Source organism: Gobio gobio (genome assembly GCF_949357685.1).
Source record: "Gobio gobio genome assembly, chromosome: 12".
In the NCBI taxonomy this organism is placed as follows: domain Eukaryota; kingdom Metazoa; phylum Chordata; class Actinopteri; order Cypriniformes; family Gobionidae; genus Gobio; species Gobio gobio.
In genome coordinates, this window is record NC_137105.1 from 32424501 (window position 1) to 32441548 (window position 17048).

Below are 17048 nucleotides of genomic sequence, written 5' to 3' on the forward strand. Positions count from 1 at the left end.
GGTTTAAGGGATATTTGGTAGTGTATTTCTGCGCTTTGTTGACGGTAGCCATGACTTCCATTTTTTTTTTTCTACTATGGGTCAATGTCATTTCCTACTATATAAGTCAATGGCTTCTGTCAACTGTTTGATTTACCAAAATTCTTTAAATATTTTCTTTATGTATTTTGATTCAGAAAAAAATTAATACATGTTTGGAACAATGTGGGGGAGAGTAAATGATGACGGAATTATATTTTTTGGTTGAACTGTCCCTTTAAATCTCCATCGAGCCCGTGCTCTCAGCCAATAGCAGGCGAGTGTGGGCGTGGCCGGACGCTGAGCGTGTTCCGTGTGGAAAGTTCGCCGGTCCGGGTGCAAAGTTTCAGCCGTCTGCAGACGGGTAACACAAGACTGGCAGTATAACCGGACCGAACCCGCTCATTACACCCGGATCAACGCATCGCTCACAGTCTGTCGGTCGGAACGAGTTCAGTTATGGGATATTAACCCAAAGAGGATCTTGTTCATTTAAAGCTTTTGTTTTGTGCGCTGCTCTCGGTGGAATCATGGCCTGCGCGCCGAACCGGGTCCGCCTGCTGTGCATGCTGTCGCTCACCTTCGGCTTTTTCATAGTAGAGGTGGTGGTGAGCCGGATAACGTCCTCTTTGGCGATGCTTTCAGACTCCTTTCATATGCTGTCGGACGTGATCGCGCTGGTCGTTGCTCTGGTAGCGGTGCGTTTCGCTGAGCAGACCCAGTCCACCAACAAGAACACGTTCGGCTGGATCCGGGCCGAGGTGATGGGCGCGCTGGTCAACGCCGTGTTCCTCACCGCGCTTTGCTTTACCATCATCCTTGAGGCCATCGAGCGCTTTACGGAGCCCCATGCGATCGATAAACCCGAGGTGGTGATTGGGGTGGGGGCTGCAGGGTTGCTGATCAACCTGCTCGGGCTCTGTCTCTTTCACGGGCACGCAGGAGGCGGTGGACACGGCCATTCACACGGAGGACACGGACACAGCCACGGGGGACACAAAAAACACAAGAACGGGAAGGTCCGCCGATGTGAGTCGCTGGGGGATAGTCGGTCCACGGGCGAGGAGACCAATAATCTGGTCGGGAATCACAACAACAGCCCGAATGGCGTTAATCCGGACCGGATGAGAGCTGGTAAATCGATTTTTTTTCTCATTAAAACGGATTAGTAGTGTATATAACGATAGTGTTCTAGAAACAATACAAACGAGGTCAAGTATGTGTCACTAGGATTGAAGTCGGATGATAAAGGTGTTTTTTTTTTTTTTTTTTTTTTTTGAAACGTGTGCAAAACTTTCTTGTTAGGGCTGTTGTTTCTCGTTAGGCATGTCTGTTAACCTGCAACCACTAGCAACAACAAGCCCAATATGTTAAATAGATCGTTCACCCCAAAATGGAAGTTGTCATTTATTTATACTCACCCTCACGTCGTTCGAAACCTGTTTGTATTCTTCTCTGGATCTTAGAAGATATTATGGGAATTATAAATTATTATGAATATAATAATTTACATTTGTGTGAATTTTCACTTTAAAATGCCTTCGTTATGACCAATAACACGTATTTTCTTAATTTAATTGGTTTGTAACGATTGTTATTTATCCTGATTTTTATTATTATTATTATTATTTGGAAAAAGGTTCTCCTCTTTCAGATGAGAACAAACACGATTACCATTACCATGTCACATAAAAAGTAATGTAATTAATCTGACAATGTCATTTTAACATAAACGATTTAAATGCCAACATATCTTTGCTCTACTTGGTAATGTATAATTATATCAACCTGAAAACGTACAAACAAGAACATCCAGGTAAACAAAAACACCTGAAACTAGGGGTGGAAGATTAGTTATCTTTTATATTTTAATATTATTTCAAATAAGAACAAAAAGAAAATGTGCAAGTAATAGGATAAATACAATAAAACAACAATAATAATAATAAAATATATCAAATATTTGTATAATAATACAAATGTGCTTTAAATTTTTCAGGTAGACCTACATTATGTCTATTTAACAGTAGCTTTCAAGAAAGAAACAATACAGAAACGGAATAAACAAATGTAAAAAGAATGCGAGTCTTTACATGAATGAAATGTATGTTTTCATATTAAAGCTACAAAAGTCCTTAAGTCAAGAACAGTGAGTGATTTCTCCCTTTATCTTTTGTTTTTTGACAAACAGCAGCAGCTTTGCTTTACAAAAGTCCTTAAGTCAAGAACAGTGAGTGAATCCCCCCCCCCCCCCCTTTATCTTTTGTTTTTTGACAAACAGCAGCAGCTTTACTGTATTAGGCTGCTGTTACTTTAAGACCTAATGCAGGGATCCCTTTGACACGCATCTTTTTTCTTTCCCAACTGTTCAACATAACCGACTGCTTTTACATGAATACTTGCCAAGACAGGCATTTGTGCGTGCATTTGACCGTTTGATTGCAATAAGCTGTGAAAGGGGACTGAATTTGCGATCGCACTCCGTCCGAGAGGGGGCTTTCTGTGCGCACGCGCTTCAGGTGTGTGTGTCAGACAGCGCAAACACCACGATGAGTTGTTTACCACAGCTTATTGTGCTTACTAACTCTTTTTAACATCAAGCAAGTCACACATAAGTAGCAGTCAATGCCCAGTGTATTCTGTTACATGCGTCGACCTGCTTTTTCACAACTTTTTGAAATGGCCTATTAAAATCATTCAGATACCACTAGCCATTGCGATATTTCTATCATTCTGATATATATCGTGCAGCCCTAGTCACAATGATGTTGGACATGATCACCGATCACACTGGCCGTGGCTCTATTGATGGTGCTGATCTTTGTATGGGTCAAAAACAGCTATGAAAAATTTAAGCCATGCAGTCTCTGGTCAGCTAACAGTTTGTTTAATATGGCTGTGACACAGACACACTAAACCGTCATCAACCAACGAACGAACAGCATCAAAAGCGGACTGTGTTGTCACCTCCAAATTTTTGTGCTTAAGCAACGCAAAGAACACAGGCAACAGCCAACTATATGTTTTGTGCCTACGTGATTAGATGTGACTTTCTCTTTCAGTAGGTGACAATAGAGACAGAGTGACACGGGTAATAATCTAAAGACCACGGCCACCGGGGGAAAAACAATCCAACGCTCTCCATTGACTTTTTGTTTTTTGTTATAAGTCAGAAATGACAAGGAGGCCACTTCACACAATACAATGTCTAAAAGCTGATATGTGACGAAGTGTACAGCAAACAAGCTAAACAAAACTCAGAACCAAAGACCCAGAAGTTTTTATAAGCTGTTGACCCAAAAAGCGAGCGTTTAAAGGGATAGTTCACCCAAAAATGAAAAGTCATCCTAGGTGTATATGACATTCTTCTTTCAGACGAATAAAATCTGAGGTATATTACAAAAGTCCAGGCTAATTCAAGCATTAGAACAATGATTCATAGTTGCTCTGTTTTTGAAGTCCATCTGTCCGTCAAATAACGTGCTCCACACGGCTCCGGGGTGTTAATAAAGGCCTTCTGAAGAGAATCGATGCGTTTGTGTAAGAAAAATATTCATATTTAAAACTTTATCAAGTAGAGTTCCAGCCGATGGATTTCCTTGGAAAAGTGTTGAATGTTGACGGTGAAACTCAAGATGCGTACGTGATGTCATGACGAGCGGACCTGGTCGTGTTAGTCTTTCGGTCGGCAGGGGAACTTTCAACAATTTTTCCATAAATTGAACAGGGAAGGCGGTCGGCCGAAAGTTTACTCGATAAAGTTTAAAATATGGATATTTTTCTTACACAAACGCATCGATTCGCTTCAGAAGGCCTTTAACACCCCAGAGCTGCGTGTAGCATGTTATTTGATGGGCAGATGCACTTTTTATGGACTTCAAAAACAGAGCAACTATGAATCCAATTCTAATGCTTGGATTAGCCTGGACTTTTGTAATATACCTCAGATTTTATTAGTCTGAAAGAAGAATGTCATATACACCTAGGATGACCTGAGGTACCCCTTTTCCACCAAAGCAGAGCCAGAGCTAGATCGGAGCCAGAGCCTAGTTTCAAATCGGTTCTAGGGATGCACCGATATGAACATTTTGGCCGATACCGATAACCGATTATTCTTAATATTTGAAAGCCGATAACCGATATATTGGCCGATAAATCTAAATACAAATTTTAATAAACTCTGAGAGCCTGATTACAAAAACAAAAGGCTCACCATTAAAAGCCATGTCCCAAACACTTACACATAAATCAAACCTATACACTACAGTAGCCTATTTGAACCAGTGTGAGATTCCTTACCTTTTCAAATTAATTTTACACTCCTATGGCCAAAATTTTTTTTTTAACACTTTACAATAAGGTTTAATTTTTGTTAGTATTAGTTAACCAACAATGAATGAACAATACTTCAACAGGATTTATTAATTTTAGTTCATGTAAATCTCAACATATTCAGACCCAAAGTTGTGTCTTTTAACATTAGGTATGAACTGTGAATGGACTGTTACAAAACACAAACATTTTATTACTAAAAGAAACAAAGGTTATTGCTCTCTGTTTGTTCATGATAGTTAATGCATTAATAAAATGAGACCTTATTTGTAAAATGTTACCAAAAATTATATTGTCTAAAAAATAAAAATAATATACCTAAATAATGCAAACAAGTAATTGAAGAGCATTACTTAGGCTGCATAATAAAGAATCAGAATGCAAGTGCATGAAATAACCTCCGCACAGACGATAAAGAAATGGTTTTAATCAAACCATATTGTTGATGGAAATGATACGAGAACAATAAAAGTGCTAATTATAAAAAATAATGCTTCTGTGTTTTTGAAAAAAAAAAAAATGTAATATTACAGTAATAGTAAACATCTGTAATATTAGTCTAGTCTATTAGGAATAATGTTGCTGTTTGAGAGCGCGCTGAAGCTGGAGAGAATGAACGAACAACCATAAACTGAAGCGCTTAAGTTTAATTAACAACTAAACGCATCATATATGAGAACAATCAGATATTTATACAAAATAAATATAATATTACAACTTATATTAGCACAAAATCACGCATAGGTGAAGGGTTATAACTCCTGTGGATGCTCTTCCCCTGTTTGAGAGCGTGCTGAAACTTAAGATGATCACCGGTACAGTGAAGCACTGCGGGTTATTGACTTAACCAAACACATCCTATATGACTTTAATCAGATGTTTATACTACAAAAACGTACATATTACGACTTACATATGCTTAAAATGACGCGAATGCACAAGCGAACTTGACTGTGCTGGTCAGAATGCGTTGTTGACACTTCCCACAACAGCGCGCTGAAAAACAACTAAACCCAGAGAATTCACTACGTTTTATAACAGAAATATTCTCATTGCAGTGTTATGTATAGGACAGTCCCAGTAGTTATTAATGCTGTGCATTTCTGTTTGAAATGCGCGCGCCGGTACAATGAAGTGCTTTACTGCATCGTTAATTAACTCAACCAAACGCATCCTATATGGGATCATATACACAAAATAATAAATATAATATTACAACTTACAATGGCACAAAAGGCTGTGAATGCACAAGCAAACTTGACTGTGCTCGTCATGAAGGTGTAACTCCGTGGGCGCGCGCTGAAGCTAAAGACCGGTACAATGAAGTGCTTTACTGCATCGTTTATTAACTCAACCAAACGCATCCTATATGATATTACATACACAGAATAATAATAAATATAATATTACAACTTACAATGGCACAAAAGGCTGTGAATGCACAAGCGAACTTGACTGTGCTCGTCATGAAGGTGTAACTCCGTGGGCGCGCTCTTCCCTCAACAAACGCGCTGAAACACAACGCTCTTTTACAGCCTATTCTATTCTCATTATCATTTTATGTAGATTATAGAAGACTTGCGCTGCACATGTTGCACATAACTGTATTTTCCTTTTCGAAGTGATTCCAAACATATTTAGAGCAATTCAAACCCATCATGGTGGACAGCGCGTCCGTCTCAGCTGAAGGAAATAATACATTATCTATCGGCTTGACTATATCGGTCAAATTTTCTTATTGGACCGATAACGATAACATCAAAAATAATCATTTATCGGCCGATAACGATATGTTGCCGATATATCGTGCATCCCTAGTTCTTTGTGTTTCCACACCCAAAGCCCCAGCTCCGAGCCAGGAAAAGTGGTACTTAAGTAGCACCAAAACATTGCTGGGCTAGAACAGGGCTAGAAGTACGAACCGATTACGTCAGGCGCTGGGGGCGGGGTCAACAAGACGAACACAAACTTGAGATCCGCCATGTTTGAAATAGCAGCTAATGGAGCTAACAGCTGCTGCTCGTTTGTAATATCCGTCTATACAAATTACGGCGAACTGCATGAATGCGTTGGATTCGCTGTGTTTTCGTTGTGTTTTGATGCCGATGTAGGATCGTAAAGCCATGTGAATCAATAGTAACGCAACGTTTGCATTGTTGATGGAAGGCTTGTTCGCAGCTGTGCAGACCGATCACAGTATGATAACGAGTGCGAGAGCATATGACTCCTTATGCTTTTGATTCACTCATGCGTTTTTTATCATACGTGGATCGGTGTGCACAGCGCCGATGCATCTTGAACAAGCCTGGTGTGTGTGTGTTTCCCGCTGCCTCGCTAGCGTTGCTGAGAAAGATGATACGTATACAGTGACGTAAGACATGGCTCTGTTGTAGCTCTCAGCAAACGTGGAAAAGCAAACGGTTCTTAGAAGGCTCCTCAGTCGAACCAACTATGAACTGGGACTAGCTCTGGCTCTGAATTCGCTCTAGCACTGCCTTGGTGGAAAAGGGGTAAGGGTGAGTAAATTATGGGCTAATTTTCGTTTTTGGGTGAACTATCCCTTTAAGGACAAAAAAAGTGGATACAAGCAATTGAGACCGAGCGCGACACTGAGAACTACACCCACTAGAGGGGAACTTAATCAGCGACAGGAAATATAATATAAAACTGACAATTGGATATTTGACTTAACAGTGACAAAATGTTTACTGCACACATAGGCATACTGAGTGTCAGGATCCCAAAATTTACCCATTCTTCCTGCTGATGTTCACGTCTTATTGCCTGTATCCACTTTTGTCTCCTTAAACGCTAGTTTTTTTGGGGTCGACAGCTGTTTTTTTAGCTTGTTTGCTGTACACCCTGTCACATAGCAGCTTTTAGACATTCTGTTTTTTGTTATAAGTCCGAAATGACAAGGAGGCAGCCTAACGCAATGCAAAGTCAATGGAGAGCGTTGGATTGTTTTCCACCCCGGTGTGGGCATTGAGACTCTCTATAGTCTTTATTCATTATCAGTGTTGAAGAAAGTTACTTTAAATTCATTTTTGCTAATTAGTATGGTTAAATGGATAGTTCATCAAAAAATGAAAACTGTCATTAATTACTAGTTAGTTCCAAACCTGTAAGACTTTCATTCATCTTCGGAACAAATTTTTTGATGAAATCTGCTATTGCTATTAGGGCTGTCAACGAATATTCTAAATTCGAATATATATTCGAATAGTTTTTAAAAAACGAATTTCGAAGGTGAAAATTAATATTCGAATAAATAAAAAAATGTGGGGGGAAAAACGCCCGCGGTAGTAGAGGCGTGGCTGTCTGCTTTGCGAGTGGGCGCGCTAGCGCGTGTACTTTGGCCCGTCTCCAGAGCGCGAGCCTCCGCTGACTGCGCGCGCTCCTCCCCAAACGGACGAGGCGTTTATATTTGACGCGCTCGCCGTTGTGCTTTTCTTTGAAACGACAGATGGCGACTCGGAGTAATTATTCTATAAACTATCAGGAAAAGCGTCGAGAAGAAGTGGGCTAATGTACACGGGTGACGATATTTATTTTAGTACACTTCACCGAAAACCACACTACAAAAGAATCATGTAAAACAGATCAAAATAAACCTTGATATTACTTGTGACATGAGAACAAAATGTATGTAGAAATGTAACTTTATACAACTCAATTTATGATATCTAAATGTTTCCTAATTTCACTAAACACTTTAGTGAGTTTTCACTTAGTTTCGTGAACTTTTCTTTATTAAACGGGCTTTTTTATGCTTTTGTAGGCTCGTTTTGTAAATATAAGCAACTAATTTGTATGTGCAAACTGGACCAGCCTTATACTTTGCATCGCCCGCCACAAGCTCTGTGTCTGCAACACGCGAGGCCATAACGGAGAAATTAATTTTGTTCATAAGGACATGAGAGCGATCAGTGTCGTGGATGGGGCAGGCTGGAGTTCTGTCAAGCAATGGAACCGAGGTACTGACTGAATAGATATTGCATGAATGAAGGATAAATGCACTGCTTCCACTGGTTTGATTATTTACCGTTTCATGTCAAGGAAAAGTTCCATGTTTACCACAGCACAGCTCGCTCGGAGCGTTCAATAATATGCTGTAAAACTTAAATTAATATTTGTTTCAATCACTGAATGAAGCCTGCTATATTTGGGACAAGAGTCGCGACCTTAAATTGCTTGCACAAAACTCTTGATCAGCCTCAAAATGTGTTTGTTCATTTAAGCCGTTATGAGCAGAGAGCGTGAGGGCGAGAGAGAGAGAGAGAGAGAGAGAGAGAGAGAATGAGACAGAGAGAGAATGAGACAGAGAGAGAGAGTGAGGTCTGCGGTCTTTAGCCATTAGTTGATTTACTTGTTTTTGTGTAGGTAATACGTTGTCAAATATGTCTAAACTTAAATAGACTACCTATATAAGTAGTTGTGTCTTTGTATTCATTTGTCCTGTTATTGACGTAATGCACGCGCATTACGTCAATAAATATTATTGCGTCGTCATTGATAAAACGCGTCATTGATAAAATTGAGATTACGTCCTTGATAAAATGCGCAACCAGATGTTCGAATAGTTCGAATATTCGTGCTTTTTTTAGAGGGAATATTCGAACGTCATTTTTGAGCAATTTTGACAGCCCTAATTGCTATTGACAGGTACTCAACTACCACTTTGACACTTCAAAAAGTTCATAAAGAGATCGCAAAACACATGAATTGAGTCCAAATTTTCTGAAGAGATGATTGCTTTATATGATGAATGGATTGAATTTAAGCTTTTATTAACTCTGACTGTATTATTAAATCTGTTACTTTACTCATTACTAAGTAAAAAGTAATCTGATTACGTTGCTTAGATTATAATGTGTTACCCCCCAACTATGTTCTTCATTCAAAACTGGAATTAGGACTGTGGATATACAAACCAGAAACCGTAAGCGGCAACAACTACAGTTTTCACAATTTTCTTGCTCTCCACAGAATTATAATTTTTTCTTCAAATATGTCTGATAAGTTGCAAATGGAACTGGCATTGTCAGTCCTTGGACTTCCTCTTGCAGAAGCAAGCAAGATTTTGAGGCAAAATATAAGGCAACATAATCAGAAAAAATATCACTTCTGTTTTTCTTGTACACTGGTTCGCTAAACTAAACCGCCTATCTGGGTGATCTCCCTCACCAATGCCAATTCAACAAGCTCAATTGGCCAAAAAGACTAGTGCAAACGGTGTAGAACACCATAAAAATGGGAAGACAAATGCTCAATGACAGCCCTTCATAGGCTTGATGTGTCACAAGCCTTAGAAGCCCCACCCCCTGTTGCATTACTGTTTATCACTCACTGTTTATTTATATGATTTATCTGTTTTTGTGGACAACAATCAAGTTTGTGCTTTTGTATAAATAGGTTAAATGTATCTTGTTTCCATGAATTCATAACAATGGGATGGCATGGCAGCTCACTCCCACCGACGGTCATGTGCAAACACTTTCTTTCTGTGCTTTTATCGGTTTTTATCAGATGAGCAGAACTGTAACCAGATTCCCCCAAAGAAAAGCAAATTATTCCAAAGTTGAAACGGTCGCTTTGCTTATTTGGAGGAATTTCAACCAAGGCCTTGTCTGCTTGCTTACGACAGCCCAGATGAAGGATGAACAGATGGGTTACATTGCCCACAGGATTCAGTGAATCATCAGCTCACTGCAAATGTGTTATATTAATGAACAGAAGGTCCTGAACTAAAGCCTTCCCGGAGTACCCCAGGGCCCCAGCACTGCACATTTTAGATGTCTCTCTTATCAAACACACCTGATTCAACCCATCAGCTCGTTAGTAAAGACAAGACCTCCAATACGTGTGTTATGCTGCCTTCACGTGCTATCGGAAATTTCATGATTCCAACTTCAGAAGTCATGATTATAAGAGCTTGTTGCATTCAAGTGCTTTGTTGTCAGAATGAACAGGAATCATGGAGGACACCAGGTTTATTCTTGCCTATTTTTATTGGGAAAATCTTATTAAAACCAACATTATATGTAGTGTCACATGCATTGACAACCATATAGACATTTACGATGCTATCCAGTCCGCTTTCTGCCGATCCTGTAATTACGGTCAAATGCAACATACAATACGCTTCTAATGATTATTCGTATACGTAAATATGCATTACCTTAATGACAAGACAATCTAGCTGTTTGGGAGGAAAAGTAATAAATCATACCTGTCAAAGCAGTATATTTCTCCCCGCCACCAAGTTTATGGCAACCCCGTCTCGGGAATTTAGGTATCAAAATTATTTCCGAACTTCATTTCAAATTAATCGAGGTTTTGATTTTTAGGTCATCCAGCCCTACTATTAACATTTTCATTGCGCAAAAGTATTATAATATGAAAGGCTCCAATATAAAGTGTCACAAACTGCTTATGTGCATCCCGTGCGCAGAATGATGAGCTTGAAGCAAAATGGAGTCACAGCGTGCAACGATTCGCATTGAAAAGTTCAAAACACAAAGGGCATAATTTTATTAAGCTTATATGCGAAGCATGAAATCCAGCGGGAACTGGAAAGTCACGCGCAGTCCTACGTCACCGGGCTAATCTTCATGATACTTTTAGGCTTAACAGACAACCGGAAGAAAGTAACAGGATTTAGAAACCGCAATAAACTTCAGCAAGATAATAGTCCTTTTATGCAAAACCATCGACCTTTTATCTATAGATCAAGTATAATAATTTGAACATTGAATCAGCTTGGAGAGAGTTTTATCGTTTTGACTGTCATCACCGAATGTGACCGTTTGAATACTGAATGGAGAAAGACTGCCAGCCGCAGGCAGAGAGAAGAGTTTACATGAACTTGACTTTAATGACTTAAATATTCATCTGTACCTTACATTAAACTATTGAAAAGCTTCAGAAAACTTATAATATAGTACACAAAAAACTTAACTTGTATATTGCAACGGCACGCAATATCTGAAAGATTTTAATAGGCTACTTCAACATTGTGAAAAGTGTACGTTTTAGGTCGACGCATATAGCAGAGAATAGGGCTGTGCAATTAATTGAATTTCGATTTCGGCTCCCAACGATCACCAAAATAGTACAATCGAGAAAAAACGATTATTTTGCCATGTTCAGTTTTGCAAGAACACTCTTATTTTGTCTTGCGTTCTGAATGAAACGCACACATCCGCCCCTCCCGAAGCCACAAACTCTCTCAGTTCGTGAGTCTCGTGACTCGTGTGCATATCATCCGCTGGAATTTAAAAACTCGGCGTGAGTAAAGATGGCAGAAGGAGGGCAGTTACAGCAGTGTTTGGTGAGCAAAAAAGGCAAAACCAACTGCGTTGTCTGGGAACAGTTTGGCTTCGAGGAATCACATGCTATGTGCAAGATTTGCTACATGGTAGTGACTGCAACGGAAGGGAACACCACGAATTTGTTTAACCACTTGAAAATTAAACACAGAGTGACCTATAACAATCTAATAAAGAAACAAAAACTGACGAGAGCAGGGGTGCCGTGTAAACGTCCTTTTTTTCCTTCATATTTTTCAAATAATTTCCTCTTTGTAAACTTTGTTTAATGCATGCGAGTGCTGCCATATATTCGAATATGACCAGTAATTTTCGCGGTCATCACCCGGGTTTAGTGCCAGAAGACGTGAATGAGAAGTAGCGCGCGCTGTGAGAAAATTTGTCTCTGTGCACTCATCCGAGAGCGCGCACACGTCTCACAGCGCGCAAATATTGAGTTCTCTTTCAAGTTCTCTTTCTCTTGAACGGACAAACTCACACAAAACGTATGTCAACATCCATCTTGATGAGTATCATTTTTACTTGAATACTTTTATACTTTGATTTGAATATGTTATATTATTTATTTTAATAGTTCAAAAAGTACAACAAATGTTACAATTTCAATTTAATTGTTGAAAGGTGTATTTTTAATAAATGCAACACATTCCCAAAGTCATGTGAAATAATCGTGTTACATAATCGTGATTTCAATATTGACCAAAATAATCGTGATTATGATTTTTTCCATAATCGAGCAGCCCTAGCAGAGAATAGACTGGGTACACGACTGTTACTTATATGACTTGCTTGACGAAAATGGTTATTAAACGCAATAAATTGAAAAACATCTTGCAGTCTCGCGATGTCTGCTGTCTGACACACACCGAAACGTGTGCACAAGTTGCTTCTCTGAAAGCATGTGATCCCTTCAGTTCTGTTTCTTGTCTTGTTACACACTCAAACTGTCAAATACACACAAAATAATGGCTGTCTTGATGAGTATTCATGTAAACACAGTCGGTTATGCTTTTAAGTGAACAATATCAGTTGGGGAAAGAAACCGAATGTGTGCTGATACAGTAAACTTGCCGCTGTCTGTCAAACAACAAAAGAAAAGGAGAAAATCACTCCGTGCTCTTGGATGAATAACCTTTGTAGCTTTATGTATCAGTGTATATTTAATTCATGTGAAGACTACCGTTTTTAGTTCTTATTTTTAATAAAGATAAATTAAAATAACAAAAATAATCGTCCACCCCTAGTTCAGGTGTCTTTGTTTACCTGGATGTTCTTGATGTTAAGTTTTAGGTCGATATAACTATATATTACGAAGTCAAACAAAACGTTTTTGGTATTTAAATACTGCAATTAAATTTTTTGTTTGTTTACATTGATGTTGAAATTATATTGTCAGATTTGTGACGACAATTTTTGCTAAAACACTGCTGGTCACTTTCAGAGGTTGTAGTGATGCTTTCTTTTCCCAGAAAGAATGTGAATGAAACATAAATGGTATCATTCTCAGTTTTTACATAATTTTTTAAAATATAATTTAAATAGATTTTACACACTATATTGTATATAAGCAATATCGTATCGAATATCGCATTATTTAACAATGTATTGCATATCGCATTTTTCTTCAATATCGCACAGCCCTAGCCCCGATATACTTCAAACGAAATCGAAAATGAACTTGTGTGATGTAATTGCGAACAAAATCAGGCCTAAATGCAGGTTGTTTGGAGTCTGTTTCGGGAGTTCGAAACAGCTTGCCATAGCAAAATTTCTTAAACTAACTTTATTTAGTTAGCTCCGGATGATAAACACCTTCTGTCATTGGTCTGTGGTGATTACATATCAGTTAGGTGCACTCTTGGGCTCTGCCCTCTTTAAAATGGAAATCTTCTCCGGTTTATTTACTCAGTTGAGTCTGTCGAGGTCAGACGCCCGCGAGTGAAAACATTAACACTGGAGAGCTGCTTTAGTAGAAAATTTAGTAGAACGTGAAGTGTAATTCTAATTGAAAGCAACACTGACACTGTTGTTTCATGTTTAATACAGTAAAGTTGTTTGGTTTAAAGCAATCTATTGTATAAAGTGTTATTGTGTTTATTTTGTTATTGAGAGGAAAGCATGCAGCACATATTTACATATTCCTCTAAATGCGCTCTGCAGTGTGGACAGCGTTGGGATGTTAGCTCACAGTATACCGCTGCAAAGGCCTTTAGTGTATTTTGATAATGCATTGTAAAATCGTGTCTACACAGCACGCGACCGCCAAAAGCTGTCTACACTGGATGTGACAGTGCTCATTGCAAAGTATTTGTCCTTCGTGTCAGTACGTCATAAATAGAACGAGGCATCAGTTTCTGGTCAGAGATTTGTTGCTCGCATCTGGTATAGACAATGTCACGCCAAGGAACTGCTTTTGCCCATATAATGAAAGTGAATTGGACCCCATCGACATTAACAAAATTGGTAAAAACGTCCTTTTTTTTCCACAGAAGAAAATAAATTGTACACATTTAAATTATATTGGTTAGTAATTGATGGCATAATTTACATTTTTGAATTGGAGGTCGATGATTCATCAGTTTTGCCAATTAAACGGCGCCGATAGCTGCTACTGCATAACTGCTGTACTTTCAAAGAAAACCTACCAACTCCTATTTTGACGTATAAGCAGATATCCTTGAATTTTCACACTTGCTTTCTTTCTTCTCCATAGAGATGTGTCATAGCGACACCCTGGATTTGCAGATTAATGGCAGCGCTCCATACGAAGAGCTCGAGAACGGACACGACTCGGCATCCCAGCTCAACATGCGGGGTGTTTTCCTGCATGTCCTGGGAGATGCTCTTGGCTCGGTCATTGTGGTGATCAATGCCATCATCTTCATATTTGTATGGAAGCCATGCAAACCGGGCACTGTCTGCGAGAACCCTTGTGTGGGCAAACATTGTGCAGACTACTTGCTCAATATTAGCAGTGCTAATACTAACGGAACTAATGGCACAGTGTTCGAAATGGGACCCTGCTGGGTACTCTATCTCGACCCTACGCTCTGCATCATTATGGTCCTTATCCTCCTCTACACCACATATCCATTGCTGAAGGAGTCTGCACTTATCCTGCTACAGACCGTGCCCAAGCAAATCGACGTACATCGGCTCAGCGTTCGCCTGCGGGACCTGGAGGGCGTGCTTGCGGTGCACGAGCTGCACATCTGGCAACTGGCAGGCAGTCGCATTATCGCCACCGCACACATCAAATGCCAAGACCCCACATCCTACATGGACGTGGCCAAGCGTATCAAGGACTTCTTCCATGATGAGGGCATCCACGCCACGACCATTCAACCGGAATTCGTAACGATGAACTCTGAGTCTCGTGCCTCGCTCTGCGAGCTCTCCTGCAGAACGCAGTGCGCCCCAAAGCTCTGCTGTGGTGCCATTGATACCGCGAAGCCTCCCGATGGAGCTTTAGAGCCGAAGAAACCGTGTGAATCCAAGACCCCAACGCTACCTAGTGCTTCTGCTACATCTCTGGAGATCATCAGCGAGTCTGTGGAGGAAACAAGCAGACCAGAATCCGTTGTGATCATCACTAGGGAGGTGGAATCGTCATTGTGAGCAAGGAGCAGGTTAGACAGAGAACATTCTGTTCTGTTAAGGTTACCAATGTGTTTTGGAACAGCTGAAAGATTTCTACCATGCTGTTAGAAGAACTGAGCCCAAATGCACTCATTCATGACAACACACACACACACCACACATCCCTACATCTCAGATATCACACCAACATACAGACAGTATAAATAGGCTGGAGAGCAAGGCTGGCCTCCTCTGCATGTGTGTTTACCGCATCGTCTGATTGGTGTGTCCGTGCCAAAGCTTCTCTTCATACAGGACGTCAGACACTTGTGTCCTTCCTGTGGATGTAATGCAACGACATGCAATTTTACCATTCGGCTGCTGGACCAAGTAGAAATGTCTGGACCAGTTTTTTTTTCCTACTCATCTGTTGTTTTATCCTTCACACTTTATACTGTTTGTTTTCTTAGTCAACCTTTCAAATTTGTTAGAGATGTAATAATTTATGTATTTAAGTTATTGGTAATTAATTTTTCTTTTCTTTTTTTTTCAGAGAGCTTTTTGTAAGATTTAGATTTGGTAATATTAGAAGTAAAAAAAAGTTATTTTGCTTCTTTCAAGACAAATGATCTATGCTTTATCCCAGAGTATTTTTAGATGTGATGTTTTTTAAAGATTGGTGTTCAATCTTTCACTCTTTTAAGATTATCTGTTTTATTAAACATCAGAAGATGTTTTGACAGTACTTCACCATGCCTATATTTCAAACTGCTGTGTTATAGCACTGAATCTAGTCAGTGTAGGAACCAGACCACCTTCTATTATTTTTTTTTTTATACAAGCTGATGCCTTGTTTTTTCTGTTGTTCTGTCAATCAAAACATGAGGTTGAAATGCTGTAAAAAAAAACCTTTTTTTTTTTTTTGTGGGACTGCTTGAGGAGGACTGATGTTTTGTCTATGCTGTCGTAAAACTGAAGGGACCTCCTCAGATTTGTGGAAAACATTTGGCAACTGTGCATGACCAAATATAATTGTGGTTATACAGAAAGCTTTGAGAAACCAAGCAACATTGTAAACCAAAAGACAAGGGAGTTGCTTTCTGAAAAACAGAGGGAGTAGGCACATAGGTTTGAGTTGAACACAATTTGGGATGTCGCACAATCTACTCAGTGGCCTTCATTGGGGGAAAAAACACTTGTAAGTCAACACTATTTAAATCTGCCATTTTTAGCATTCTGTGAAAATATGCAATTTGTGAAAACAGAAATGTACTAGTCTTTATTAGTTTAGTGACTTTCTATGAAGTCTGTAGAGGAAAGATGAGCTCAATATAAATGTGCAGATGGAGTGTTTGTATCACTGAGGATTTTTAAGAGTACCATGCCAGCTGAAATGTTTTTGATATATTACTGTCAAATGTGTCATTGTGAATTAAACATGCTTGTTTGGTACTGTTCAATGCAAATGTCTGTTTTGTCACTTTATTTGATTTTAATAAATAATCAATAGAACAAGATACTAAGACATCTTACAGTCAATAGAACATTATAATTCAGGCCAAGTGAACTTTAAAAGCTGCAGGCTAAAATGAAACATGTAAATGTTAAAGAGCAGTGGGCCCAGTACTGATCCCTGGGGGACATCAGACATAATTTAAATTTCGGCCTTCAATCCACCAAGACATACAAAGAGACCGCGATCAGAGATGAAACCATTTTAAAACAAAGTTCTAATGCTGACCACATTTGGTAAACCGAATTGATGGTTATCTGCTTGAAGCTCGGTTA

At 39.3% G+C, this 17048-nt stretch overlaps 1 protein-coding gene across 1 annotated transcript; it reads left to right on the top strand.

Moving 5' to 3' along the window:
- Positions 1-324: 324 nt before the first annotated feature.
- Positions 325-16776, top strand: slc30a1a (solute carrier family 30 member 1a). The gene is made up of 2 exons (XM_079830992.1): positions 325-1152; positions 14395-16776. Exons 1-2 carry the CDS (start codon positions 549-551, stop codon positions 15297-15299), a joined length of 1509 nt encoding a protein of 502 aa, XP_079687118.1. The 5' UTR covers positions 325-548; the 3' UTR covers positions 15300-16776.
- The last annotated feature ends 272 nt before the right edge of the window (positions 16777-17048 follow it).